This window comes from Eubalaena glacialis, chromosome 6 (assembly GCF_028564815.1).
Source record: "Eubalaena glacialis isolate mEubGla1 chromosome 6, mEubGla1.1.hap2.+ XY, whole genome shotgun sequence".
NCBI lineage: Eukaryota > Metazoa > Chordata > Mammalia > Artiodactyla > Balaenidae > Eubalaena > Eubalaena glacialis.
In genome coordinates this window covers 69,463,062-69,490,083 of record NC_083721.1, presented here as the reverse complement: position 1 = coordinate 69,490,083, position 27,022 = coordinate 69,463,062, and the positions used below count along the sequence as shown (strand labels likewise).

General features: G+C 38.1%; 1 protein-coding gene across 3 annotated transcripts in view; it reads left to right on the top strand.

The window, feature by feature from the left end:
* The first annotated feature begins 412 nt into the window (after nt 1–412).
* The window catches only part of HSPBAP1 (HSPB1 associated protein 1), a 61,746-nt gene continuing 35,136 nt past the window's right edge, over nt 413–27,022 (top strand). The window contains exons 1-3 of one of the 3 annotated variants that reach the window (XM_061193169.1): nt 528–610; nt 5,749–6,139; nt 19,707–19,892. In XM_061193169.1, the coding sequence (XP_061049152.1) occupies nt 6,100–6,139; nt 19,707–19,892 (226 nt within the window). In that variant the 5' untranslated portion in view covers nt 528–610; nt 5,749–6,099. Of the gene's footprint in view, nt 611–5,748; nt 6,140–19,706; nt 19,893–27,022 lie in introns of all 3 variants that reach the window. The other 2 variants (XM_061193168.1, XM_061193170.1) reach the window with 2 other exon arrangements.

The following is a 27,022-nucleotide window of genomic DNA, read 5'->3' as shown; positions in this document are numbered from 1 at the left end:
ATTGCCCGGTAGCCACGAAAACCAGGTGGAGTCATTTTGCTGCCAGAAGGGCAAGAGAGTCGGGAAGAGAAGGGGAAGAGAAGTGTGAGCTCTCCTGGTATCCAAGGCTAAGAGCGACTGCAGAGTAAGCAAACGCAGAGCCACTTTCCACTGCTCCGAGCCCCACAAAAAAGCAAACCATTCCCTAAAACTCCAATACTGTTGGGAGGAAGAAAGCGCCAAGGCGAAAAGGAAGGACTGGAGGAAAACCAGAAAAGAAGCCAAGAAGAGTTTACACCGGAAGACGATTACGGTCTGGGGAAAGTAAAAAGCACCACAACCGCGACCACGTGCTTACATTTCCACCACTCAAGAATCAAAATAAACCGCGTGGCCCCGCCCAGTGCCCGTCACGTGACTTTCACGCTCGTGCCGCTTCCGGAAGAGCCCGGTAGCAACTGCTGCGACTCTTTCCTGTGCTGCGGCTTCAGACCCCGGGTTTTGGCCTCTCCCTGACCCGGCTCCCGCTCCACTTCACTTTTGGGTTCGGGTGGAGCCCGTGTAGTGATCTCCATGGCAGCAGACTCCGGGGCGATCACTAATGAGGACTCTGAATCTGGAGAGGAAGAAGGTAGGTGCTAGGCAGAACTCAGACCGTGAGTACAACCCTGTGGCAACTGACTCTTGGCACCTCTCATGTGGCCGTTTGTCTATTCGGCCCTGCAGTAAGCTATGAGGAAAACTATTTGCTTTCTAGTGAACGTGGCTTTTTTCAAATTGTAGCACCCAGATTTTTGATCATCGTATAGGTCCAGTATCTCTCCATCCTGCCGGTGCTCTTTCACACATGAGGGTGTTGTGACTGTTACAGTGGATTGAACCACCCTTGAGATAAGTGGAGATATCTGGAACTTTTGTGAACAGGAGTATGATTTCAGTGGAATCCTGCTTTAGAGAACGGATGAAGTTTGAAGGCCGGTGAGCCTGAGATCCCTGTTAGCATTTATTGAATGATTGCTCCGTGCCTGGCACTGTTCTGGGTACTGCCATGGTATCCAGAGACTTTTGATTGTATATAACACTGCCTTTTCCGGGTTGAATAGAGGGGCCTAGAAAGGAAAAAGAATGACTAATGCCTGGTAACGTGAATACTATTAGTAGTGCACACTGAAAAAGTCCTGGGCAAATTGATGACAGTATAAAGTGAAAATGGTCAACCTCTTGAGTATTCACTCAGTATGGGCCTGAGATCCTTATGATCCTCTGTTTCTATAGTAACCTTACTTTCTTTCCCCAATGACAATTCCCCAAACACTTTATATCCTCTCTTCATCTCTTCCTCACTTCCAGCTGATGACTTTGCATGTCAGGTTAACTCTGCATCTAATCTACTTTTTTCCTCCTCTATCACACCTTTGTCCAAATCATCCACATTTCTCACCTAAACCACTATTGTATCTTCAGGCCTTGTGTCCCCATTTCCTTTCTTGTGCCCCTCCAATCTCTTCTCCATTCAGTGGCAAAAAGTGACACTCTCTTACTCAAAATTCTTCAGTGAAATCCATTGCACTAAGAACTTAGGTTAAAATCCAAACTCCTAACCACGGCCTACAAAATCCTTGGTCTGGGTTCTGCTGATGTCTCCAGGAGCATCTCTTGTCACTCATCACCCCCTCTGCTCTTACCTGCTTTTCATATAACTGGCTTCTTAGTCTTCAGATTTTAAGGTATGTCACCACCTGAGACCTTACCAGATTAACCTATCTAAAACAGTCATCGTAGTTTTCCCCTGACCCTTAACCCTAGATGTTTTATAATACGGCATCCTGCTTCTTTCATTTCACTTATCACAATCTGTAATTACTTGTTTATTATTGTTTCTTCCCTTAGACCTTAAGTACCTTGAGGGCAGAACATATATCTGTGTTATTCACAGTGTTTGCCCAAGCAGCAAATACAATGTCAGGCTCCTAGGGGGCACTTAATACATATTTGTTGAGTGAATGAATAAGAGAAACCCGTGCCAAGTCCAGAGGCAGGAGGAGAAAGAGCATGGCATAGTCCAGGAACTGAAAGAAGTTGGTATAAGGAATGTAAGAGACAGGGATCCTGAAGGGCACCTTATACCAAGTTAAGGAGTCTGACAGTGTGAAGTCTTTGAGGAGCTTTAGGTGGGGGAGTAATGGGGGAGGAACACAATAAGATTTGGTTTTAGGAAGATCACTGCGGCTGAAGGGTGGAGGATAGCTTGGAGGGCGAAAGACTGAAGGACAAGGTACTTAAACCCCCTTAGCCGCAGCATCCTCCTCTCTAAAGTGCATAACTATTGTGAAAATTAAAGATACTTGTAGATCATCTAGCATAAATGTCTGGCAGGAATTACATATTCAATAATGGTGACCATCTTTATTGTTAATAAAGAGTGCTGGCATTGGTGACTGACTGATGTTGAAACTGAGAGAAAAGAAATTGGAGATATCTCTGAAATTTTTCAGCCTGAGAAACTACATGTAAGTTAGGAACCTGAAGAAGAAGGAGGTGGTTGGGAGCACTGTTGAGTTTTAATGTGAATGCATAGCACTTAGGTTTGGGAGGATGATGCAAAAGAAGATGTTAAGCATGTAGCCGGGGAAGAGGAGGTTTTTATTCTTTATTCAAACACCATAAATTCACCCTTTTAAAATGTTTTTTAGTATGTTCACAAAGTTGTGCAGCCATCACTACTATAATTCCAGAACATTTTCATCACACCAGAAAGAAACCTGGTTCCCATTAGCAGTCACTCCCCATTCACCCTCTCTCCATCCCCTGGCAATCACTAATCTACTCTGTCTCTATGAATTTGCCTGTTCTGGGCATTTCATATAAATGGAATCATATAATATGTGGCTTTTTGTGTCTGGCTTCTTTCACACAGCATAATGTTTTCAAGGTTCATCTATGTTATAGCATGTACCAGTACTTCACTACTTTCTGTGGCTGAATAATATTCTGTAGTATGGATATGCCATATTTTGTGTATCCATTCATCAGTGGGCATTGGGTTTCCACTTTGGGGCTGCTATGAATAATGCTGCTATGGACATTTGTTTACAAGTTTCTGTAGGAACATATGTATTCAGCTTCTCTTGGGCATATATCTAAGAGTGGAATTGTTGGGCTATATGGTAATTCCATATTTAACTTTTTGAGGAAACTGGTGATTCTTAATCTTGAAGTCCTAAGGAGGACTGATGAAAGTATGGATTTGCTCCCCTGAACAATATAGCATGCGTACACATTTTTGCAGGTGACTTCAAATTTTTGTATTAAAGGATTCTCCGAATCCTATCTGTGGAACTTTCAACCCTATTTTAAACTGTCATCCTCCCCAGAAAAACCACTTTGGGGTGACTGCTTATTACCATTTCAAAGTAAGTTAAATGGGCAAAATCCTACTGGAAGAGAAGACTTTGCTTTAAATTAGATAAGGCTTATGTGAATAAAGGGTAAGAAAAATACATAGATTAAATAAATGCATGTGAAAGTTTCACTCTGTTTAGTATAGTAACGAATACTGTAGGGGTCATAGAAAAGGTAATTTTTGAGCAAACTTATTACCACTCCATTATCCAAAAATATTTGAATGTACACTATGAACAGGAGACTCTTTTGTACAGTGAGGTTGAAGATAGTTCTTGCTCTTAAATAGCCTATAAATATACTTTGTGGGAAAAGAACACAGATTAAAAGACTTGTAGTATAATACATATTCTCACGGCAGGAGGCAGTTAGGTGGGCTGTAAATATTACACGCATTACATGCTTTGGGGGTGAGAGGAGAAAGAATGAATACAGATTGGATTGGTCTGTGCTTCTGCAAGTAATTTGAAGGTTTGGCGTACAGTCCTCAGTCTGCACGCAGCCTCAGGTCCCACAGGCCCACTCTAAAGGACTTGAGCGCTCAAGAGTTCTGGTATCCTCGGGGGTCCTGGAACCAGTCCCCCTCGGATACTGAGGGACAACTGTAGTTTGAATATGGAAATGAATGGAAGAAGTTGTTTCTGGCGAGGAGAGGCCAGGAGTGGAAGTGAGTGGAGAAAAGCCCAAGGCACATAGGGGGCAGAGGGTGGGGAAAAAAGCGAGGAGACAGACTGGTGCTACTGGAGTGGAATGTGCAGGGTACACAGCTGAAAGGAGGAAGATTATGTCCTTGGAGACCAGAGAGGAGCAGGGTGAACCAGAACGTTGAAGTGAAGAAGAAGGAAGTCATGGGTTTCACTTTTCTCAGAAGAACAGGGTAAGGCACCCCCCTGAGTGAGGGAGTGGAGAGAGGTATTGGGGATTTGAGAGTGAAGAAGCTTTGTCAAGTTGCTGTTGGGACAGGGGTGATTAGGAGTCAATTAGTGGTGAATAGAGTGATCGGGAGCTGGAGAGGGAACCCGTGGAGGTGAGCATGAAATCGTGGAACTGATCCCTTTGTTTTGAGACTGCTGTGAGCATGCTCAATAGTTCATTTTACAAAAGTGGAGAATACAAATGGTTAATCTTAGTAAAGTTTTATGCATTGTTAAAAATGAGCTGTGAATTCAGAAAACATTTATTTGGTGTTAGTTTATGCCAAGCCCTGTGCTAAGCTCTAGGGATATCAAAGTAACGGGTTTGCTTTCAAGGATGTGATTTTTTTTTTTTAACTGAAATATAGTTGACATACAATATATTATTTTCGCGTATATTACATAGTGATTTGACATTTGCGTGCATTATGAAATGATCACCACAATAAGACTAGTAACCATCTGCCCCATACAAAGTTATTACAATATTATTGACCATGTTCCTTATGCTGTATATTATATCGTCATCATGGCTTATTTATTTCATAACTGGAGGTTTGTACCTCTTAATCTCTCCTTCACCTGTTTTCCCCCACCCACACCTTCCTCCCCTCTGGCAAAACCGCCTGTTTGCGCTCTGTGTCTATGAGTCTGTTTTTGTTTTGTTTGCTTGTTTGTTTGTTTTGATTCCACATTAAGTAAAATCATATGGTATTTATCTTTCTCTGTCTGACTTGGCATAATACCCAATAGATCCATCCATGTTGTTGCAAATAGCAAAATTTCTCTTTTTTTTTTTTATGGCTGAATAAAATTCCATTGTATGTATATGTACCACAAGGATGTGTTATTTTTTTTGTCTGAAGTAACAGCTTGGAAATTATTAAAAACAAACATGAGTAAGCAGAGCACAGAGGATTTGGGGGACAGTGAAAATACTTCGTAGGATATTGTAGTGGTGGATATATGTCATTATACTTTTCAAATCCATAGACTGCACAACACCAAGAGTAAACCCTAAGATACACTGTGGACATTGGGTGATTATGATGTGCCAGTTTAGGTTCATCTTTGGTGAAAAATGTACCATTCTGGTGAGTAATGTTGATAATGCGGAGGCCATGCATGTATGAGGGGAGGGGGTATATGGGAACTTTCTGTACTCCCTCCTGATTTTGTTTTAAACCCAAAACTACTCTTAAAAAAATGGACTTAAACAAACAAACATGAAACTACTTACTGTTAAGAATCAACTCGAATTCTGAATGTGAGATGTTACTTCTAGGATCATACATTGGTTGAAGCGTTTCAGTGAAATTAAAAATCAATACTTTGAATCTGAATCTGTCTTTCAGACTGAGACTGTATTTGTTTACATTGGGCTCTGATAGTTTAAAATTTTTTTGATTAATTTTTTAAATTGAAGTATAGTTGATGTATAATATTATATTAGTTTCAGGTGTACAACATGATTCAGCATTTTAACAGATTATACTCCATTAAAAGTTATTGCAAGATAGAGCTTCCCTGGTGGCGCAGTGGTTAAGAATCCGCCTGCCAATGCAGAGGACAAGGGTTCGAGCCCTGGTCTAGGAAGATCCCACATTCTGCGGAGCAACTAAGCCCGTGCGCCACAACTACTGAGCCTGCGTTCTAGAGCCCGCGAGCCAGAACTACTGAGCCCACATGCCACAACTACTGAAGCCCACGCCCCTAAAGCCGTGCTCCGCAACAAGAGAAGCCACCGCACTGAGAAGCCCGTGCACCCCAACGAAGAGTAGTTCCCGCTCGCCGCAACTAGAGAATGCCAGTGCGCAGCAATGAAGACACAATGCAGCCAAAAAGTAAAAAATAAATAAAATAAATTTTTTAAAAAAGTTATTATAAAATAATGGCTATAATTCTCTGTGCTGTACAATATATCCTTGTTGCTTATCTATACATAGCAATTGTATCTTTTAATCCCCTACCCCTAATCTCATAGTTTTAATTATAGCCAAGTTTATGCCTTGGTGAAGAGAAGGATGCATCCTTTCTAACCGTTCTTCCAGTCATGCCCAAGGAAATATCTCATTCCAGAGTTACATGGACTTGAGTTTCCTATGCAGCTTACACTCCTGCAGAACTGGATTTATTCCTTTTCAGTTAGAGGTGCCATACTCTCCATGTCATTCTTGTTCTCATTTTTTAAAAGGGCAGGAGGAGGCAGGGAAGTTTGAAGAAAAACACAAGCCTGTGTGATCTTAAAAAGTAAAAAATTCTCATGCTAGAGCACTTGTGTAATTTACATGTAGCTAAGGTACTTCATATTTGATAACGATAATATTAGAAAAACAGAACTGTTCAGTATTTTAAAAATTGTGACAAGAAAACAACATAAAATTTATCATCTAACCATTTTTAAGAGTACTGTTCAGTAGTAAGTGTATTCATATTAATGTGAAACAGATCTCCAGATCCTTTTTGTCTTGCAAATCTGAAACTCTGTACCCAGGAAATAACTCCCCTTTTCTCTCTCTCCTCAGCCCCAGGTAATTGCCATTCTACTTTCTGTTTGAATTTGACTATTTTAGTATCTCATGTAAGTAGAATAATACCATATTTGTCTTTCTGCAACTGAGTTTTTACACGTAACAAAATGTTCTCAAGGTTCATCCATGTTGTAGCCTGTGACAGTATTTCCATCCATTTAAAGGCTGAATAATATTCCACTGCATGTATAAACATTTTGTTTATCCCTTCATCTGTCAATGGATGTTTGGGTTGCTACCACCTTTTCGCTATTATGAATAGTGCTACTATGAATGTGAGTGTCCACATACCTCTTCAAGACTCTTCTGTTGAATATTTTTGATGAAAAGAGATGAAATAACCAGTTTATTCTGAATTACGGAAAATTTACTTAGTGGAAGCTGAAGAAATGGAAGCACTTTGGTAGAAATTTTGAAGGTACTTTGAAACATTTTAAAGAGCTCCAGTCTTTGAGGCACCAGTCTTTCAAGTATTAACTTCACTTAAAATATAGATTTACTTTTCTTGCTTTAGGTTTAGGAACTTAAAAGCACTATGAGTCATTTTCTGGTTCATAAATGGATTAAAGTGAGGAGGAGAAGACAATTTTCTGGGTTAACTGGGCAAGAGTTACAAGTGTAAGAAGATGGGAAGAAGAGGATGGTAAATGTCCAGGATGTAACTGTCTCCGGTCCCCAGCCTGAACCTGGTTGGGTGTTCACTACCACAGCGAGCATTGGTATTGGCAAGGTCATGTCAACACAGCCTCAACACTTTGTGGTTTCTTCATCGGCACCACCGTCTAGATCTTGAAATCCAAAGGGTTTATGACAGTTCAGCAGCAGCAGAATTTTCTTAGTTCGTATTGACATTTTAAAATAGTGACTATAAAATTAAAATCATCTTTGGTGTAAGTTTTACCATTCGGTCTTCAGTCTGAACACAGTCATTTTGTTAAGTAGTACTTGCATAATTCCATCAGCATTTTTCTGACCTGATCTAAATGTTCATTTTTTTTTACCCTGATATCTACCATTCCAGATGGTAGATGACCCTTGTGTGTATATACAGTAGTCATCAGATTGATGAAGCCATCATAGGCTTACCTGTATATATTTAGAAATAAATTAGCTCCCAATGCTAGGACCCAATTTTTTGTTCATACTGTATCACTGTGGTGAGTCTCTGCATTGTAACTTGAGGCTTACTCTGATGTCACCTTCTGAAAATTTTTTAATAAAATATAAAACTATTAAATTTAAAATTAATAGTTATTAAAATTATACCTGACATGAGAAGTGAGTTAATTTCAATTTCAGGATCTTTGTCTTTGTTGTGTTCTATCAATATTAGGAGCATATTCTGGAAACTTGGTATTTCTTGTCTTAAATTCTAAATCTCAGATACAAATCCAAGCCAGATATTAATTGACTGAAGCCAGATTGCTAGCAAATTCAGAGAAATTAGGTTTCAAATTATCTTGTCCTTTGCATTAATTAAAGAAAAAATTAACTGAGAAAAAAGTAAATTGCTTTTTGATGGTGTTTCACCATCTCCAAAGAATTGTTACCAAAGCTGTAATAAATCGTCTGAATAACATGCTACATTTGGAGGGAGAAGAGACTATTGTGCGACACCTAGATCACTAATCATTTTTTCCAGCAGTTTCTAAGTCATCTAATTAGAAATTGCTACTTGCTGCAAGTTTAGACCTAAATACATTTACTCTTTAAAGGCTTTTGAGGTTGCTTCAGAATTTTTATAGCTCTTTGCAAATATCCCTGGCATGGAATGACTGGGAGCATCACTAGGCTACTTAATTAGTACAGTGTAGATTGTATTCTTCTTTAAAGAAAATCGTAACACTTAAATTTGTTAATTTAATAGCCCAGTTCATTGTTGATTAAACGATCAGAACCCAGATTACTTGTATCTCACAACCAGCTGATTGTTTTATTTCACTGATAGGCCTGAAATTCTGCAAGTATGCTGATTTCCTGTTATGGTGAGCATCCTACTGATCTACTCTGCATACGCTTTATAGCACTTTTCATTCATTTAGCAAATGTTTGAGCATTTAATATATTCCAATCACTGGGCCTGGTACTTTCTCAGCAAACTTTAGTTTTTAGGGTCTCCTATTAAATAACCTTTGGGATGTTTGGCATTTTTTGATCAGATCATGAAATACTTTTTTAGAAAATTTAATGTTATGTTAGAGGAAAAAATATTTATTTACTTCTTTGAAGCTCCTCTGTCAAAACACTACTCATGTGTTACTAATGCCCACGTACTTAGGTGTACAAATATGAGAACTGTTTTGAAAACATTCAAAGCCATGTGATCTATTGGCTCTGATTTAAGATAAGCAGCATAAATAATTCGTCACCCCCAAAGGACTGGTGCTTCTGTTTTTCTCTGCCCTTTAAAGTTCTAGAAGCAAAATGTTCAAAGCTTGAATATTTTACAACCGTAGAACTGAAAGAATGTTACAGTGAATCAGCCATGATTCATCCAGCCTAAGCCACAGAGCACTCTCTAGGGAGAATATGGTTGTCCTTGAAAACCATAGCCCCAGAAGGCAAGGTGCTATACCAGTTATGAACTAATAACAGAGTCCTGTCTATGAGTTAGTGTATTTATGTGAAAGGGTTCAGGGGATAGAATTTTGCTGGCTTTGGTTCAGGGGCACAAAGATGGACATCTTTGCATTCTTTCAGCCGGTGTTTGCAATTTCCTGGGCCTTTCTTTTATCTGTCGAGATGGTTAAACATGATGTCTGTTTTCCAGGCAAGATACAGGAGAGGAGGATAAGGGGGAAAGGCTGACTCAGCAACTTCCAGATGTATCTCTGGCCACTCCTATCTGCAAAGGAATCTGGGAAATGTAATTTTTCAGCCACTCCCATTGCCCAAAGTTCTGTTAGTGAGGAAGAAGGAACCAGTAGTGGGTAAGGTAGGCAACTAGCAATCTCTACTATAGGTATTAACTACTCCCCCCACCACACATACAAACATGTGCACAAACCAGAACATTCCTCTCTCCCCAACAGCACATGTGGATTTATTATCTGTAGATCCATCTAAAGCTTCCCTGCATCAGCTTATCTTTTCGAATTATACTGTCCCGCTGTTTTTAGTGCTAGTGTTAAGTCCTACAGTTTTAATTCTCTGGAAGCAGGATTATGTGGTAGAAAGAGCATTGGACTTGGAATCAGGGAACCTGACCTATAGTCCTATCATCACTGGTGTTTTGACCTTTGACATCTGAACTTCCATTTCTTCATTTGGATAATGGAAATAAAATACCTTCTCTACCTGTGTTTTACAGGCTTCTTAGAGGATCCAATGAGCACTTTTAATGTATATAAAAGTGTGTGGCAAATAGTAAAGGCTTATACAAGTAAATATATGGTATTGTTATGATGATGATGATCAAAACCAAACTCTCATCTTCCCAACAGAAGGAGATGTCACTCCTAACCTTTCTCTCGTGGCAAGTCACAAAGTCTGGAAACCTCAGTCTTCCTTACAGCTGCATCTGCCTCCTACCCCACATCTCTTCAGTCATAATAGTCTTTGACGTCGTTCTCCTAGTATTTCTCCATCTCTACCATTTCTGCCTTCCTCACTGCCACCCTTTGTTGTTCAGGGCCTTATTACCACTCTTCTCACTTGGCTGTTGCAATAACTCTCTGAGTCAGTTCCAGTCCCTACAGCTCCACACATTTCTACAGAGCCCTCATTTTTTTTTTTTTTATAAGTTATATTTAATTTTTATTTATTTATTTATTTATTTATTTATGGCTGTGTTGGGTCTTCGTTTCTGTGCGAGGGCCTTCTCCAGTTGTGGCAAGCGGGGGCCACTCTTCATCGCGGTGCGCGGGCCTCTCACTATCGCGGCCTCTCTTGTTGCGGAGCACAGGCTCCAGACGCGCAGGCTCAGTAATTGTGGCTCACGGGCCCAGCCGCTCCGCGGCACGTGGGATCTTCCCAGACCAGGGCTTGAACCTGTGTCCCCTGCATTGGCAGGCAGACTCTCAACCACTGCACCACCAGCAGAGCCCTCATTTTTATTATTAATGAATTGAATGTACCAGGGGACTGTACTATGGGAGAAATATTTAGTAAATTATTTTTCTACTTTTGAGACATTTGGTTGTTTATATTTTCAGGTTTTTTATTATGATAATAGATATTTTATGCATATATATGTACATATATATAGTATAAATGAATATGTGTGTAGCTTATGATTATTTTGTTAAAAGCAAATTCCTCTAACATGAGTTATTAGGTTAATGGGTGGTTCTTTGAGACTTTTGCTTCATTTTCCCAGTTGTTTCCCAAAGGGTAGTACTAATTTATATGTCACAAACAACAGGTATTATCATGAATGTATTGCAGCTTTTCATGGTCTAGCAAAACTTTAAAAATATATAATAAAAAATGTGGCTTGTCCATTTTCATACACAGGGAATCCAGGCACTCCAAGTCCAGGAAGACTTGGTACATTGCAATCTAGGTAACCCTGTGCTTACATTTATAGGCTGGCATGGGTTAAGACCTTTTTTAAACAATTCCTGGTTACAGCCTGTTTTCCTTAACAGGGCTCTTCAGTACGTAAAGGTCACTTAAAGATAAACTTGGGCCTTCTTTTACATAAAGACCTAAGAGTGCCTTCTGTCTTCCCTACTCCACGTAGCCCCACCTCTTGCACTTGCCCATCCCCTGAAGCACCCGCACTGATGTCCTCTCATGAGAGCCCTGACTACACAGAAGGGGCCAGAGTGTTCTCAGATGTCAACTGCTGAGGGCTTAGAGCCTGCTCGCTTTCACCACTGGTTTAGGAGAGGTTTCCGAGTTTTGCCCTTGTCTGAGAAAGGAGGGCCAAACTGACCTAAATTTTCATTTTCTTTAAAAAACAAGCCTCACATTCAGACAAGTACAAATTACTCAGGTTCCTCGATGAGTCCTTCTCCATCCCTCCTTTTTTTTTTTTTTTCCCCACACACATTGTATTTTATTTTTACAAGAGATAAATAGACTGACACCAAGCATTGTACATGGATGACCACAACAAAAGCAACAATGATTGCAATTACCAAACATGAAACACACTCATACTATGTCATAATATTGACATTCAGTCCAGTAATCCTCCACTGTAACAGCTTTACTTTGCAGTGAAAATTGATTTGTATATTCTTTGCCTCTGAGTCCTTGTGGGATTTTTTCTTTTTTTTTAAATTCAAACAAAGTCACAAAAATTATACTCATCCTCATCAGTTCACTCAGTCCCACGTAATTAATTTTTTTTTTCATCTTGATCTTTTGTTAGCACTTTTATGAGCTCATCAGTTTTTCATTAGAGTTCTGAAAATGCTTATTCATTCAGTTCAGCAGTACAGTCAGTTACCAGAAACCTGTACTTGTCAGAGTCTTTTCCATGAATTTCCTGAAGATGAAACCCTTTTATAGGAACACATTTACAAAAGCATCAGAGTACACCCAGAACTGTCTGTAAATGACAAAAGACTTAAAAATGACCACAGTTAAAGATTTGATGAAAGTTCATCATAATGCAGTTGACAAGAAAATTAGTTATTTCTGAGATATACATTTTAAAGTAATAACTAGGATTATGACTTATCACATTATACCAGAACATATAAGATTTTTAGAAATTTCATGTAATGTCTGAAACATTTAACATATTTCCATACAAATAATCCAATGAAAGTTTAGTATTAGTTGTTTTGTTTGTTTGTTTATACTGCAGGTTCTTATTAGTCATCAATTTTATACACATCAGTGTATACATGTCAATTCCCATCACCCAATTCAGCACACCACCATCCCCACCCCACTGCTGTTTTTCCCCCTTGGTGTCCATATGTCTGTTCTCTACATCTGTGTCTCAACTTCTGCCCTGCAAACCGGCTCATCTGTACCATTTTTCTAGGTTCCACATACATGCATTAATATACGATATTTGTTTTTCTCTTTCTGACTTACTTCACTCTGTATGACAGTCTCTAGATCCATCCACGTCTCAACAAATGACTCAATTTCGTTCCTTTTTATGGCTGAGTAATATTCCATTGTATATATGTACCACAACTTCTTTATCCATTCGTCTGTTGATGGGCATTTAGGTTGCTTCCATGACCTGGCTATTGTAAATAGTGCTGCAATGAACATTCGGGTGCATGTGTCTTTTTGAATTACGGTTTTCTCTGGGTATATGCCCAGTAGTGGGATTGCTGGGTCATATGGTAATTCTATTTTTAGTTTTTTAAGGAACCTCCATATTGTTCTCCATAGTGGCTGTATCAATTTACATTCCCACCAACAGTGCAAGAGGGTTCCCTTTTCTCCACACCCTCTCCAGCATTTGTTGTTTGTAGATTTTCTGATGATGCCCATTCTAACTGGTGTGAGGTGATACCTCATTGTAGTTTTGATTTGCATTTCTCTAATAATTAGTGATGTTGAGCATCTTTTCATGTGCTTCATGGCCGTCTGTATGTCTTCTTTGGAGAAATGTCTATTTAGGTCTTCTGCCCATTTTTGGATTGGGGTGTTTGTTTCTTTAATATTGAGCTGAATGAGCTGTTTATATATTTTGGAGATTAATCCTTTGTCCGTTGATTCGTTTGCAAATATTTTCTCCCATTCTGTGGGTTGTCTTTTTGTCTTGTTTATGGTTTCCTTTGCTGTGCAAAAGCTTTGAAGTTTCATTAGGTCCCATTTGTTTATTTTTGTTTTTATTTCCATTACTCTAGGAGGTGGATCAAAAAAGATCTTGCTGTGATTTATGTCAAATAGTGTTCTTCCTATGTTTTCCTCTAAGAGTTTTATAGTGTCCAGTCTTACATTTAGGTCTCTAATCCATTTTGAGTTTATTTTTGTGTATGGTGTTAGGGAGTATTCTAATTTCATTCTTTTACATGTAGCTGTCCAGTTTTCCCAGCACCACTTATTGAAGAGACTGTCTTTTCTCCATTGTATATCCTTGCCTCCTTTGTCATAGATTAGTTGACCATAGGTGCGTGGGTTTATCTCTGGGCTTTCTATCTTGTTCCATTGATCTATGTTTCTGTTTTTGTGCCAGTACCATATTGTCTTGATTACTGTAGCTTTGTAGTATAGTCTGAAGTCAGGGAGTCTGATTCCTCCAGCTCCGTTTTTTTCCCTCAAGACTGCTTTGGCTATTCGGGGTCTTTTGTGTCTCCATACAAATTTTAAGATGATTTGTTCTAGCTCCGTAAAAAATGCCATTGGTAATTTGATAGGGATTGCATTGAATCTGTAGATTGCTTTGGGTAGTATAGTCATTTTCACAATGTTGATTCTTCCAATCCAAGAACATGGTATATCTCTCCATCTGTTGGTATCATCTTTAATTTCTTTCATCAGTGTCTTATAGTTTTCTGCATACAGGTCTTTTGTCTCCCTAGGTAGGTTTATTCCTAGGTATTTTATTCTTTTTGTTGCAATGGTAAATGGGAGTGTTTCCATAATTTTTCTTTCAGATTTTTCATCATTAGTGTATAGGAATGCAAGAGATTTCTGTGCATTAATTTTGTATCCTGCTACTTTACCATATTCATTAATTAGCTCTAGCAGTTTTCTGGTGGCAGTTTTAGGATTCTCTATGTATAGTATCATGTCATCTGCAAACAGTGACAGTTTGACTTCTTCTTTTCCAATTTGTATTCCTTTTATTTCTTTTTCTTCTCTGATTGCCGTGGCTAGGACTTCCAGAACTATGTTGATTAATAGTGGTGAGAGTGGACATCCTTGTCTCGTTCCTGATCTTAGAGGAAATGCTTTCAGTTTTTCACCATTGAGAATGATGTTTGCTGTGGGTTTGTCATATATGGCCTTTATTATGTTGAGGTAGGTTCCCTCTATGCCCACTTCCTGGAGAGTTTTTATCATAAATGGGTGTTGAATTTTGTCAAAAGCTTTTTCTGCATCTATTGAGATGATCGTATGGTTTTTATTCTTCAATTTGTTAATATGGTGTATCACATTGATTGATCTGCCTATATTGAAGAATCCTTGCATCCCTGGGATAAATCCCACTTGATCGTGGTGTATGATCCTTTTAATGTGTTGTTGGATTCTGTTTGCTAGTATTTTGTTGAGGATTTTTGCATCTATATTCATCAGTGTTATTGGTCTGTAATTTTCTTTTTTTGTAGTGTCTTTGTCTGGTTTTGGTATCAGGGTGATGGTGGCCTCATAGAATGAGTTTGGGAGTGTTCCTTCCTCTGCAATTTTTTGGAAGAGTTTGAGAAGGATAGGTGTTAGCTCTTCTCTAAATGTTTGATAGAATTCACCTGTGAAGCCATCTGGTCCTGGACTTTTGTTTGTTGGAAGATTTTTAATCACAGTTTCAATTTCATTACTTGTGATTGGTCTGTTCATATTTTCTGCTTCTTCCTGGTTCAGTCTTGGAAGGTTATACCTTTCTAAGAATTTGTCCATTTCTTCCAGGTTGTCCATTTTATTGGCATAAAGTTGCTTGTGGTAGTCTCTTAGGATGCTTTGTATTTCTGTGGTGTCTGTTGTAACTTCTCCTTTTTCACTTCTGATTTTATTGATTTGAGTCCTCTCCCTCTTTTTCTTGATGAGTCTGGCTAATGGCTTACCAATTTTGTTTATCTTCTCAAAGAACCAGCTTTTAGTTTTATTGATCTTTGCTATTGTTTTCTTTGTTTCTATTTCATTTATTTCCGCTCTGATCTTTATGATTTCTTTCCTTCTGCTAACTTTGGGTTTTGTTTGTTCTTCTTTTTCTAGTTTCTTTAGGTGTAAGGTTAGATTGTTTACTTGAGATTTTTCTTGTTTCTTTAGGTAGGCTTGTATAGCTATAAACTTCCCTCTTAGAATTGCTTTTGCTGCATCCCATAGGTTTTGGGTTGTCGTGTTTTCATTGTCATTTGTCTCTAGGTATTTTTTGATTTCCTCTTTGATTTCTTCAGTGATCTCTTGGTTATTTAGTAACGTATTGTTTAGCCTCCATGTGTTTGTGTTTTTTACGTTTTTTCCCCTGTAATTCATTTGTAATCTCATAGCGTTGTGGTCAGAAAAGATGCTTGATATGATTTCAATTTTCTTAAATTTACTGAGGCTTGATTTGTGACCCAAGATGTGATCTATCCTGGAGAATGTTCCGTGTGCACTTGAGAAGAACGTGTAATCTGCTGTTTTTGGATGGAATGTCCTATAAATATCAATTAAATCTATCTGGTCTATTGTGTCATTTAAAGCTTGTGTTTCCTTATTAATTTTCATTTTGGATGATCTGTCCATTGGTGTAAGTGAGGTGTTAAAGTCCCCCACTATGATTGTGTTACTGTCAATTTCCTCTTTTATAGCTGTTAGCAGTTGCCTTATGTAATGAGGTGCTCCTGTGTTGGGTGCATATATATTTATAATTGTTATATCTTCTTCTTGGATTGATCCCTTGATCATTATGTAGTGTCCTTCCTTGTCTCTTGTAACATTCTTTATTTTAAAGTCTATTTTATCTGATATGAGTATAGCTACTCCAGCTTTCTTTTGATTTCCATTTGCATGGAATATCTTTTTCCATCCCCTCACTTTCAGTCTGTATGTGTCCCTAGGTCTAAAGTGGGTCTCTTGTAGACAGCATATATATGGGTCTTGTTTTTGTATCCATTCAGCAAGCCTGTGTCTTTTGGCTGGAGCATTTAATCCATTCACGTTTAAGGTAATTATCGATACGTATGTTCCTATGACCATTTTCTTAATTGTTTTGGGTTTGTTTTTGTAGGTCCTTTTCTTCTCTTGTGTTTCCCACTTAGAGAAGTTCCTTTAACATTTGTTGTAGAGCTGGTTTGGTGGTGCTGAATTCTCTTAGCTTTTGCTTGTCTGTAAAGCTTTTGATTTCTCCATCAAATCTAAAGGAGATCCTTGCCGGGTAGAGTAATCTTGGTTGTAGGTTCTTCCCTTTCATCACTTTAAGTATATCATGCCACTCCCGTCTGGCTTGTAGAGTTTCTGCTGAGAAATCAGCTGTTAACCTTATGGGAGTTCCCTTGTATGTTATTTGTCGTTTTTCCCTTGCTGCTTTCAATAATTTTTCTTTGTCTTTAATTTTTGCCACTTTGATTACTATGTGTCTCGGCGTGCTTCTCCTTGGGTTTATCCTGTATGGGACTCTCTGCGCTTCCTGGACTTGGATGGCTATTTCCTTTCCCATGTTAGGGAAGTTTTCGACTATAATCTCTTCAAATATTTTCTCTGGTCCTTTCTCTCTCTCTTCTCCTTCTGGGACTCCTATATTGCGAATGTTGTTGCGTTTAATGTTGTCCCAGAGGTCTCTTAGGCTGTCTTCATTTCTTTTCATTCTTTTTTCTTTAGTCTGTTCCGCAGCAGTGAATTCCACCATTCTGTCTTCCAGGTCACTTATCCGTTCTTCTGCCTCAGTTATTCTACTATTGATTCCTTCTAGTGTAGTTTTCATTTCAGTTATTGTATTGGTCATCTCTGTTTGTTTATTCTTTAATTCTTCTAGGTCTTTGTTAATCATTTCTTGCATCTTCTCAGTCTTTGCCTCCATTCTTATTCCAAGGTCCTGGATCATCTTCACTATCATTATTCTGAATTCTTTTTCTGGAAGGTTGCCTATCTCCACTTCATTTAGTTGTTTTTCTGGGGTTTTTTCTTGTTCCTTCATCTGGTATATAGCCCTCTGCCTTTTCATCTTGTCTATCTTTCTGTAAATGTGGTTTCTGTTCCACAGGCTGCAGGACTGTAGTTTTTCTTGCTTCTGCTGTCTGCCCTCTGGTGATTGAGGCTATCTAAGAGGCTTGATGGGAGGCTCTGGAGGTGGGTAGAGCTGACTGTTGCTGTGGCGGTCAGAGCTCCGTAAAACTTTAATCCACTTGACTGTTGATGGGTGGGGCTGGGTTCCCTCCCTGTTGGTTGTTTTGCCTGAGGCAACCCAACACTGGAGCCTACCCAGGCTCTTTGGTGAGGCTAATGGCAGACTCTGGGAGGGCTCACGCCAAGGAGTACTTCCCAGAACCTCCGCTGCCAGTGTCCTTGTCCCCACGGTGAAACAGAGCCAGCCCCCGCCTCTGCAGGAGACCCCCCAACACCAGCAGTTATGTCTGGTTCAGTCTCCCCCAGGGTCACTGCTCCTTCCCCTGAGTCCCGATGCACACACTATTTTGTATATGCCCTCCAAGAGTGGGGTCTCTGTTTCCCCCAGTCCTGTCGAAGTCCTGCAATCAATTCCCACTAGGCTTCAAAGTCTGATTCTCTATGAATTCCTCCTCCCGTTGCCGGACCCCCAGGTTGGGAAGCCTGACATGGGGCTCAGAACGTTCACTCCAGTGGGTGGACTTCTGTGGTATAAGTGCTCGCCAGTCTGTGAGTCACCCACCCAGCAGTTATGGGATTTGATTTTACTCTGATTGCGCCCCTCCTACCGTCTCACTGTGGCTTCTCCTCTGTCCTTGGACGTGGGGTATCCTCCTTGGTGAAGTCCAGTGTCTTCCTGTCGATGATTGTCCAGCAGCCAGTTGTGATTCTGGTGCTCTCGCAAGAGGGAGTGAGAGCACGTCCTTCTACTCCGCCATCTTGGTTAATCCCTCCCATCCCTCCTCCTTTTGTCAGATAGTTTAGAAGAAGGTTGGTTGAAGGGGGAATTTGGATTATTCATGAGCTTTTCGTAATTTTTTGAGTAAGTGTAATTACAGATTAGGTAACTGAAATAGAGGGTTTAGCTGATTGTACTAGAGAATCATAAATTCATGTTTTGGGGATCAGAGTATGAAGCATTTTTCAACTTTCCCCCCAGACTTTCATCTTGAGATGTCTTTAAAGAGAAACTTACTTGTTCTTTAATTTTTTTTTTAATATATTTTTTAATATATTTATTTATTTATTTTTGGCCGCGTTGGGTCTTCATTGTTGGGTCTTCGTTGCTGCGCGCAGGCTTTCTCTAGTTGCGGCTAGAGGGGTTACTCATCGTTCTGGTGCACGGGCTTCTCACTGCGGGGGCTTCTCACTGCGGTGGCTTCTCTTGTTTCAGAGCTCGGGCTCTAGGCGCGCAGACTCAGTAGTTGTGGCGCACTACTGTGGGCTTAGTTGCTCCGTGGCATGTGGGATCTTCCCAGGCCAGGGCTCGAACCCGTACCATCTGCATTGGCAGGCGGATTCTTAACCACTGCGCCACCAGGGAAGTCCCTACTTGTTCTTTTATTTAAGAAATATTAATCTTTACCCTCCTATCTGGGATTAACATTCTATGATTGAAATTTATTGAAGTCCTCAGTAAGTCACAGTGTTAGTTTGTGCATATTCCCTTGTACAGTTTATAGATGCAGTCAGAATCAATGATTAACACTGATATCCACCCTAGCACATATTTTATCTTTTTAAATCTTGAAATAAAATAATCCCCTCTCCTGCTCCCCATCCACTGCTGTATGAATGCGGTAGTCTTTTTGGCAAGAACATGTGCTATATCAAGTAGAATTATTGCTGAGTTCAGCAACTCTAGTTGTTCAAGAGTAGGTTCCATCAGCATTTCTTACATAATTCTCTATTTAGGAAATAATATTTTCAAAAAATTGCATCTTTTAAATGTATATAAATACTTGGAAAGCCTTTTTAAAAAAACATTTTTGACATTGAAGATTGTAAATATTTTCCAACATTTACAATTTAATATTTGAGAAAAATCATTGAAGAATTATGGCTGTTTGAGGCCAAATATTTATGTCAACAGTAATAAATGAAGAGTAAATGCAGTGCAATTACACAGAAAGATTTGCCGTAATAGAAATGATATTAGCTATTTATTCTTCATATTATATGAAATAACTTTTAAGTTATTTATTTCTCTCCCTAGGTAAACATGTCAAACCTTTTACACCAGAGAAAGCGAAAGAAATTATAATGTCTTTACAACAACCTGCAGTCTTCTGTAACATGGTTTTTGATTGGCCAGCCCAACACTGGACTGCAAAACATCTTTCTGAGGTCCTTCAGGGCAAGCAGATACGATTCAGGATGGGAACGAAACACACAGATACAGGTAGGACTACAAGGAATCATCATCATAATGTCTCTTCAATAGCATCCCCATATTCTCAACCGTGGTTTCTTTATCTCTAGAGAATCCTTTATTTCAAATCCTCTTTTGGACCATTTTCAGATGGGAAAACTTCATTAGAAATTTTAAAAGGACAGTTTAAGATAATTTTTTTAGACTAAACAACCTATAATTTATAACCCCACATAAAATGTATTTGTTCATGTATCATGGTTCATTGATCATAGTAGACACTTAATAATAATAAATATTTGTTAATGTGCTATTATTTATGTGATTGAAAGAGACCAATACTAATCTAACAATCCCTTCTACTTTTGACTCATGTACAATGTGTCCTTTTATTTGTGGCCTCACTCACTATTTATAGTGCTCAGTCTGGGTGTAATTTTATCTCTCCGCTGTATCAGCTGCCTGACCTCTATTGCATTACATAAATGTGAAACATATGTGAAGCTGTTTTTTTCATCCTCTTAAGCAATTTGATTTATGCCAGCTCCCTCTTCTTCCCTGAAGACTTGTAACAGTTTGATTTTTTGCCTTAAGCCAGATAAAGCAATTACTGTTACTCTAAAAACAGTTTATAGGAAAGAAAGAGTTTACATTAGAAACTGTTTCTAATCTAAAGAAGTCCATGACCACTGTCTGGCTTCAGAATATGTGTTTAACTTCTATTTAAATATGGGTAAATTTTGTAGTCTAGAAATTCATAGTGTTTTAAGCATTGTTGTGAAGTGGCTCTAAGAATATCTATTAATAACTCAGAAGGAACCAGAAAATTACCCAGTTTCTCTTCCAGCTTCTCCAAGCTTCGTTTTCTCATGTTGATCTTCTAGTATATCTCATATAATTATTGGGTTTTTGGTGTCTGGAACCCCTTTGTACTCCAGTGACAGGTAGAGCAGGATTAATAGACCCGAAACTCTTTGGCATCTCATTCTAGTCACAGACCAAAATGTTTATTGTATTTTTAAATTAAATGCTAGACCAGCAGCAGCTATGTAAAAATCAGCTTGTGCGCTTTTCTTCTTGATTTTAGTCAGATAAATTTTCCACTCATTGAAGGGTCTGTTAAACAATAATTTGAAGAAAAATAGAAATTGTAATTTTTTTCACCTCCTGGTTAGACTCCAAATACAATACTACTACTAAGAGCTATTGAGAACTATTGTGTCAGGCACCGTTCTGAGGGCTTTATACATATTACCTCTCTTAATCTTCTTCAGACCCACTTGGAGTGGTACTATTATTATCCTGTTTTATAGCGGAGATACAGTAATTTGACATTTTAAAGTTAGTACTCCAGCATAGAAGAAAAAGGGAAGTAGAAAGTCTCTGCAATTGAGAGAAACTGCTCTGAGTTTTTACTAAAGACGATTTGTTCTTTTTTAAAATTCAGACGAAATTCACATAAAATTCACCATTTGAAAGTATACAATTCAGTGGTTTTAACATCTTCACAATGTTGTGCAACCACAACCACTATCTAATTCCAGAACATTTTCGTCACACTGAAAAATCTGGTTCCCATTAGCAGTCACTCCCCATTCACCCCCTTCTCCAGCCCCTGGCAATCACTAATCTACTTTCTGTTTTTATAGGTTTGCCTATTCTGGGTATATATAAATGGAATCATACAGTTGTGGCCTTTTGTGTCTAGCTTTTTTCACGTATCATGTTTTCAAGATTTACCCATGTTTTAGCATGTATCTGTATTTTCTTTTTATTGCTGAATAATATTCCATCATATGGATAAACAAAATGTTTATCCATTCATCAGTTGATGGACATTTGGGTTATTTCCACATTTTGGCTATTATGAATAATGCTGCTATGAACATTTAGGTACACGTTTTTGTGTGGACATATGTTTTCACTTCTCTTGGGTTAAACCTAAAAGTGTAATTGCCGAGTCATGCAGCAACTATGTTTATCCTTTTGAGGAACTGCCAAACTGTTGCCCAGAACAGCTGAACCATTTCACATTCCCACCCCAACGTGTGAGGGATCCAGTTTCTCTACATCTGTGCCGATACTTATTCCATTTTTTATTCTAGCCATCCTAGTGGGTGTGAAGTATTATCTCATTATAGTTTTGATGCATTTCCCTAATGACTAATGTTGTCAAGCATCTTTTTATGGGCTTATTGACCATTTCTATATCTAATTTGGAGAAATGTCTATTCAAATCCTTTGCTTGTTTTCTAATTGAGATTTTTTTGTCTTTATGTGTGTTTTTTTTTGTTTTTTTTTTTTTTGTCTTTTTGTTGTTGAGTGGTAAAAGAGATCTTCATATATTCTGGATACTAACTCTTATCAGATATATGACGTGCAAATATTTTCTCCCATTATGTGGGTTGTCTTAATAATTTGTTCTTTTTAAAGTTATTTCTTTGAGTATAAATACAGTACTTCCACAAGCAGTGTAGGGTAGTGATGTAAGAGAGCTGACTCAAGTCAGCTTGCGTGGGTTCAAATTTTGGCTTATTCTGTGACTTTGAGCAAGTCACTTAACTTTTCTGTATCTTAGAAATGTTTTCAAGATTAAATGGGTTCATATTCATTAAACATTTAGAACAGTGCCTAGCACATAGTAAATGCTCAAAAAATATTATTTAAAAATAGAAATAATTTAAAAAATTAAAATATACCTTCTCATTTTAGAGAACACTGGAAAAATGGGAAGACCCAAAGAAATTTAAACACACTTAGTCCTATTACTTAGAGGCAATCACTAATTACATTTTGATATATGTCCATGCAAGCCTTTCTGTATTTTAAACATAAAATTGTGTTAATTTTAACAGCCTGTGTTTTCTCTTTTTTTACTTAACATATTCTGAGCAGCTTCTCTTGACATTAAATATGACTTTTAAATGGCTACCTAATATTCCATTGTATGGTAGTACCATAATTTATTTTTAAAATTCTCCTATTTTGCTTAGATTGCTTAGAAGTTTTAAATTTATAAATAGGACTGTACTGAGCATGTTTGAAAATAAATCTTGTCCAAGTTTCTGATTGTTTCCCTAGGATAGATTCCTCGGAGAATGACTGGGTCAAAGGGTGTGAACATTATCGCCAGGAGCAGCACAATCCAAGAAGCTTCTTATGCCAGAAACCTCTGAGCCATTCTGATGGCCTCTCTAAGCGGTGTCTGGTGACTTACACCCAAAGTATCCAGCATCCACCTGCTTCTCTGTCTGAGGCCATCCTCCAGTTGGGGTTACCCTGCTCTCTCACCTCCGTGGTTGCAATAGCCTCGTCCTTAGTCCCTGTGCACTCCCTGCCCTCCCGCCTCAGCCATTCTTCATCCTGAAACCAGAGACAGTTTAAAAGAAAGAAAAATCTCATCTGCTTTCCCTGTTTAAAACCCTTAGATGGCTTCCCATTACCCTTAGGCTAAAGACCAGCATTTTTGTTATGGTATAGAAAGCTCTGTTTGCCTCCTCAGCTTAATTCCTCTTTCTGAGCTTGGGGCAAAAAAGCATTTTTTCCAGTTTTTGTATTTCCAGAGATTTGCTTTTTCTTACTTCAGGGCCTTTGCATACACAGTCTAGCCGTTCTTCTCTCTTTTCCCACTTCCCCTTACCCCAGCTTTACCTAGTTAATTGCTCTGCTTCCTTCAGATCTTAGCTCAAAGGTCGTTCCCTCATGGTAGTCTTTGTGACTGCATCTCCCTCCCCCACCCCCCAAATCAGGTGTTACTATTAAGTTATCTCAGAGCACCTTGTATTTCTGAGTAACACTTAGCAAGCACAGTTGTAATCACATGGTTAGTTGTGTAAGTAATTATCTGTTTAAAGTCTCTCTTCCCCTCAAGAGGGCCACCTTGTAAGGGCCAGGGCCATGTCTCATTATTGGCTGAGCACCTAATATCTGGATAGTCAGACATCTATGGAGTGAAAGAATGAAAGACCTTTGATACATGAGGCCAAGTGCTTTGCAGAAGGGTGGTTTACATTTACTTTCCTTTCAGAACATGCAAGGGTGCCTGTTTGGCCACTCCTTTGCCGAAACTGAAATTTATGTTTTTAAAAAACTATCTTGTTGATAGGTGAGAGATGGGTGTCTCGTGACTTTAATTAACATTTCTTTGCTGGTGATGTTGAACATATGTTCGTGTTTATGAATAATTGGTATTTTTGTCTGGTAATTGTTCTTTCACTTATCCTTATTAGGGTTTCAGGGTTTGGCGTTTTTTTAATAAATAAATTCCTTATGTTAATATTAAGAATACTGTGTTTGTTTACTAATGTACTAATGTACTAAACAAATGTTTCCCAGTTTATTGTTTGCCTTTTGATTTTTGCTTCATATTTTTTATAGTAAAGTCAAATAATATTTCATTAATATTTTTATTCTTATATATTTTATTTAGAAATTCCTTCTGTATCCTGACAATAGATAAATGTTCTAATATTTTCTTCTAATAGCTTAATGATTTCTTTTTTACATTTTACTCTTTATCCATTCCATATTTATTTTAGTATGTGGCGTTCACTGACTTTTTCCCAAATAGTTAAGTTGGAAATAACATCTTTATTGTAGTACCATTTACTGAGTAATCCTTTTTTTCCCTATTGACTTTGAAACCATCTTTATTATATTACTATATTCTTGTATATTCCAGCATCTGTTTTTGGACATTTTATTGAGCTATCAGTTTTGGGGCCAGTAAAACACTTTTTAAAAACTATTTTAGCAACTGGTATATATTTTAATATTTGAAAGAACAGTTCATCCTCCCTAATCACTCTTCTTTCTCAGTATTTTATTAGATACAATTGAATTTTATTCCTCTAAACGAATTTTAGAACTAAACAGTGCGCCCACATTAAACAGTGAATGTTGCCTGCCCTCAAGCCATCAGCCACTGCAGCTGCCTCCCCCCCCATAATGGTGCTCCCTGAGGGGCATTCAGAACGGAGAAAAACAGGATCCTGGCCCTAGATAGTTAAGGTGCATATCAAAGCAATAATATCAGTGAGCCAAGACTTTTGCATCTTCCCATCCATAGAAAAGCACTAAAATCATTAACTTGAGATGTCTGGTTTTTTTGTAATCAGCAGTAATCGTTTGATGTTCGACTCTTTTTTTTTTCCACGAAAACTCCTGTATATCCTGGCACCTCCCTTACCTCTTTAGAACAGTTCCTCAGAGCATCTGAGAGGCCGTCTCCCAGACTATAGTCCTCACTAAGATACCCGAATAAAACATAACCTGCAACTTTTAGGTCATGTGTTTTTCTTTTTTTCTTTCAGTCAACAGGATTTTAAATGAAAATTCATGAAGTGCTATAAATTACATAATTTGGAAAGAATCTACCTTGTGACAATACTGTATCTTCCTACATAAGAATGTGTAATCTTCACTTACCTAGTTTGTTTCACCTCAGTAAAAAGATTTGGGGAAAAAAAAAGATTTGGAGTTTTCATATAAGTCTACAAATTTCTTAAAATATTATAAAATTTTTATAGCTGTTAGGAAATATTTTTGCCTCTTTTGTTTTTCAAACTGTGATTGATACACAAATAAAAGCCATTTATTTTTTGCATGTTTATTTTTTATCCAGCCAGTTAATAGTGTACATAGTTTTTTAGTTTATTCTTGTGGGCTTTTTAGTAAGACAGGCATATGATCTTACAAGCAATGATAACTTTGTTTCCTTACTGTTGAGCATATTTATTTCTGTTTTAGGTCTTGGTTAGAATTTTTCTAGAATGCTTGAAATAATAGTATTAATAATTAGCATATTTGACTGTAATGTGTCTCTTAGTTTATTTTAGGAAGCAGATAATGACATCACAGTAGCTCTTTGAAACATTTTGGATCAGATTCATTTGCCAACATATATTCTCAGTGACAACACTATACTTCAGCTGGCAGTGATTTGGCAAGCAGATGTAGAAATAATCCTAAACATTTGTTGATAGGGAGTGGAGTAACAATCAAAAGTCATACTCAGTACCCACATTCCAAGTGTTTCTTGCTTGTGAAGTGATGAAGTCTAACAAAATGGAGAAATATTTGTTTCACTGCTGTGCAAAAAATATTTTAGGACTCCCTTTTATGAGAGTCAAAAGCAAACTCAATTTATACACTATTTCCAAATCCTAAACTCAGTTGAGCTTCCTCTTACCTAACATTTTGACAGTAAGTAGGATGAAAGTTGCAGCTGCCTAGGCTACATTAATGTTAAACGAAAGAACAATAATAAGTTAGAAAGGAATAATTCCATTGCATAGAATAAACTAAGAAAAACAACTGTACTACCCAGAAAGAAATTGTCATGATAACAGAATGAAAACAGTGCCTTTGGTGCTATTATTACCAGGAATGGGTGAAAAGATTCTATTTTGAAATCACTATGTAAATGAAAAAGTCTGTCATCTTCATTCATTCCATTCATTGTAATTTTCCCCTGACAGTAACAGTTCTCACGTGTAGTTTTTTGCATTTTTAGATTTTCATTCTTTTAAGTACAGAACTTGCTGTGACAGAAAATGAAGTCTTCTGATGAGGGTGCAGTACGGATGTGCCTGTGAAAATTGGTCGTAACTGAAAAGTCCTCAGTCTACCCTAGGGGCAGGTGGCTCAAGCAATGGCTTTAGTATTCCGTTGGATCAGTTGGATTGAATTCTGTGAAGTGAAAACTTACAGGACAGTAGAATGTGTTCAGGCTCACATTGGAGCTTACTGAAATGATTTAGAAATGATTCCAGCACCAAGCAGCTTTCTTGCTACATGGGTTTTTGTTTGTTAAAAAACCGTGTATTCCAATGCTGTTATGGTAAATTCTTGATGATGATGTTGATAATATTAAGAGCTTTTATATATTGATGGGTCAGTGTGTGCCAGCCACTATTCTAAATGCTTCTCAAAAACTATCAAATTTAAATAGTTCTTAAATCTGCAGGGTTTTATCTTTTAGATAAATGTAGCCTAGTAAAGTTTTCCTGCTTCTTAAAGTCAGGTGACAAGTTGATGAAGTAAATGAATTAAGGGTGACACACACCCTCCTCTCCATTATTTCTCTGCCATTATAAGGTTTTAGGATAAAGAGAGGAAGGAGAATCAGGATTGGGATAATCCTAAACAGTTTGGGTAGA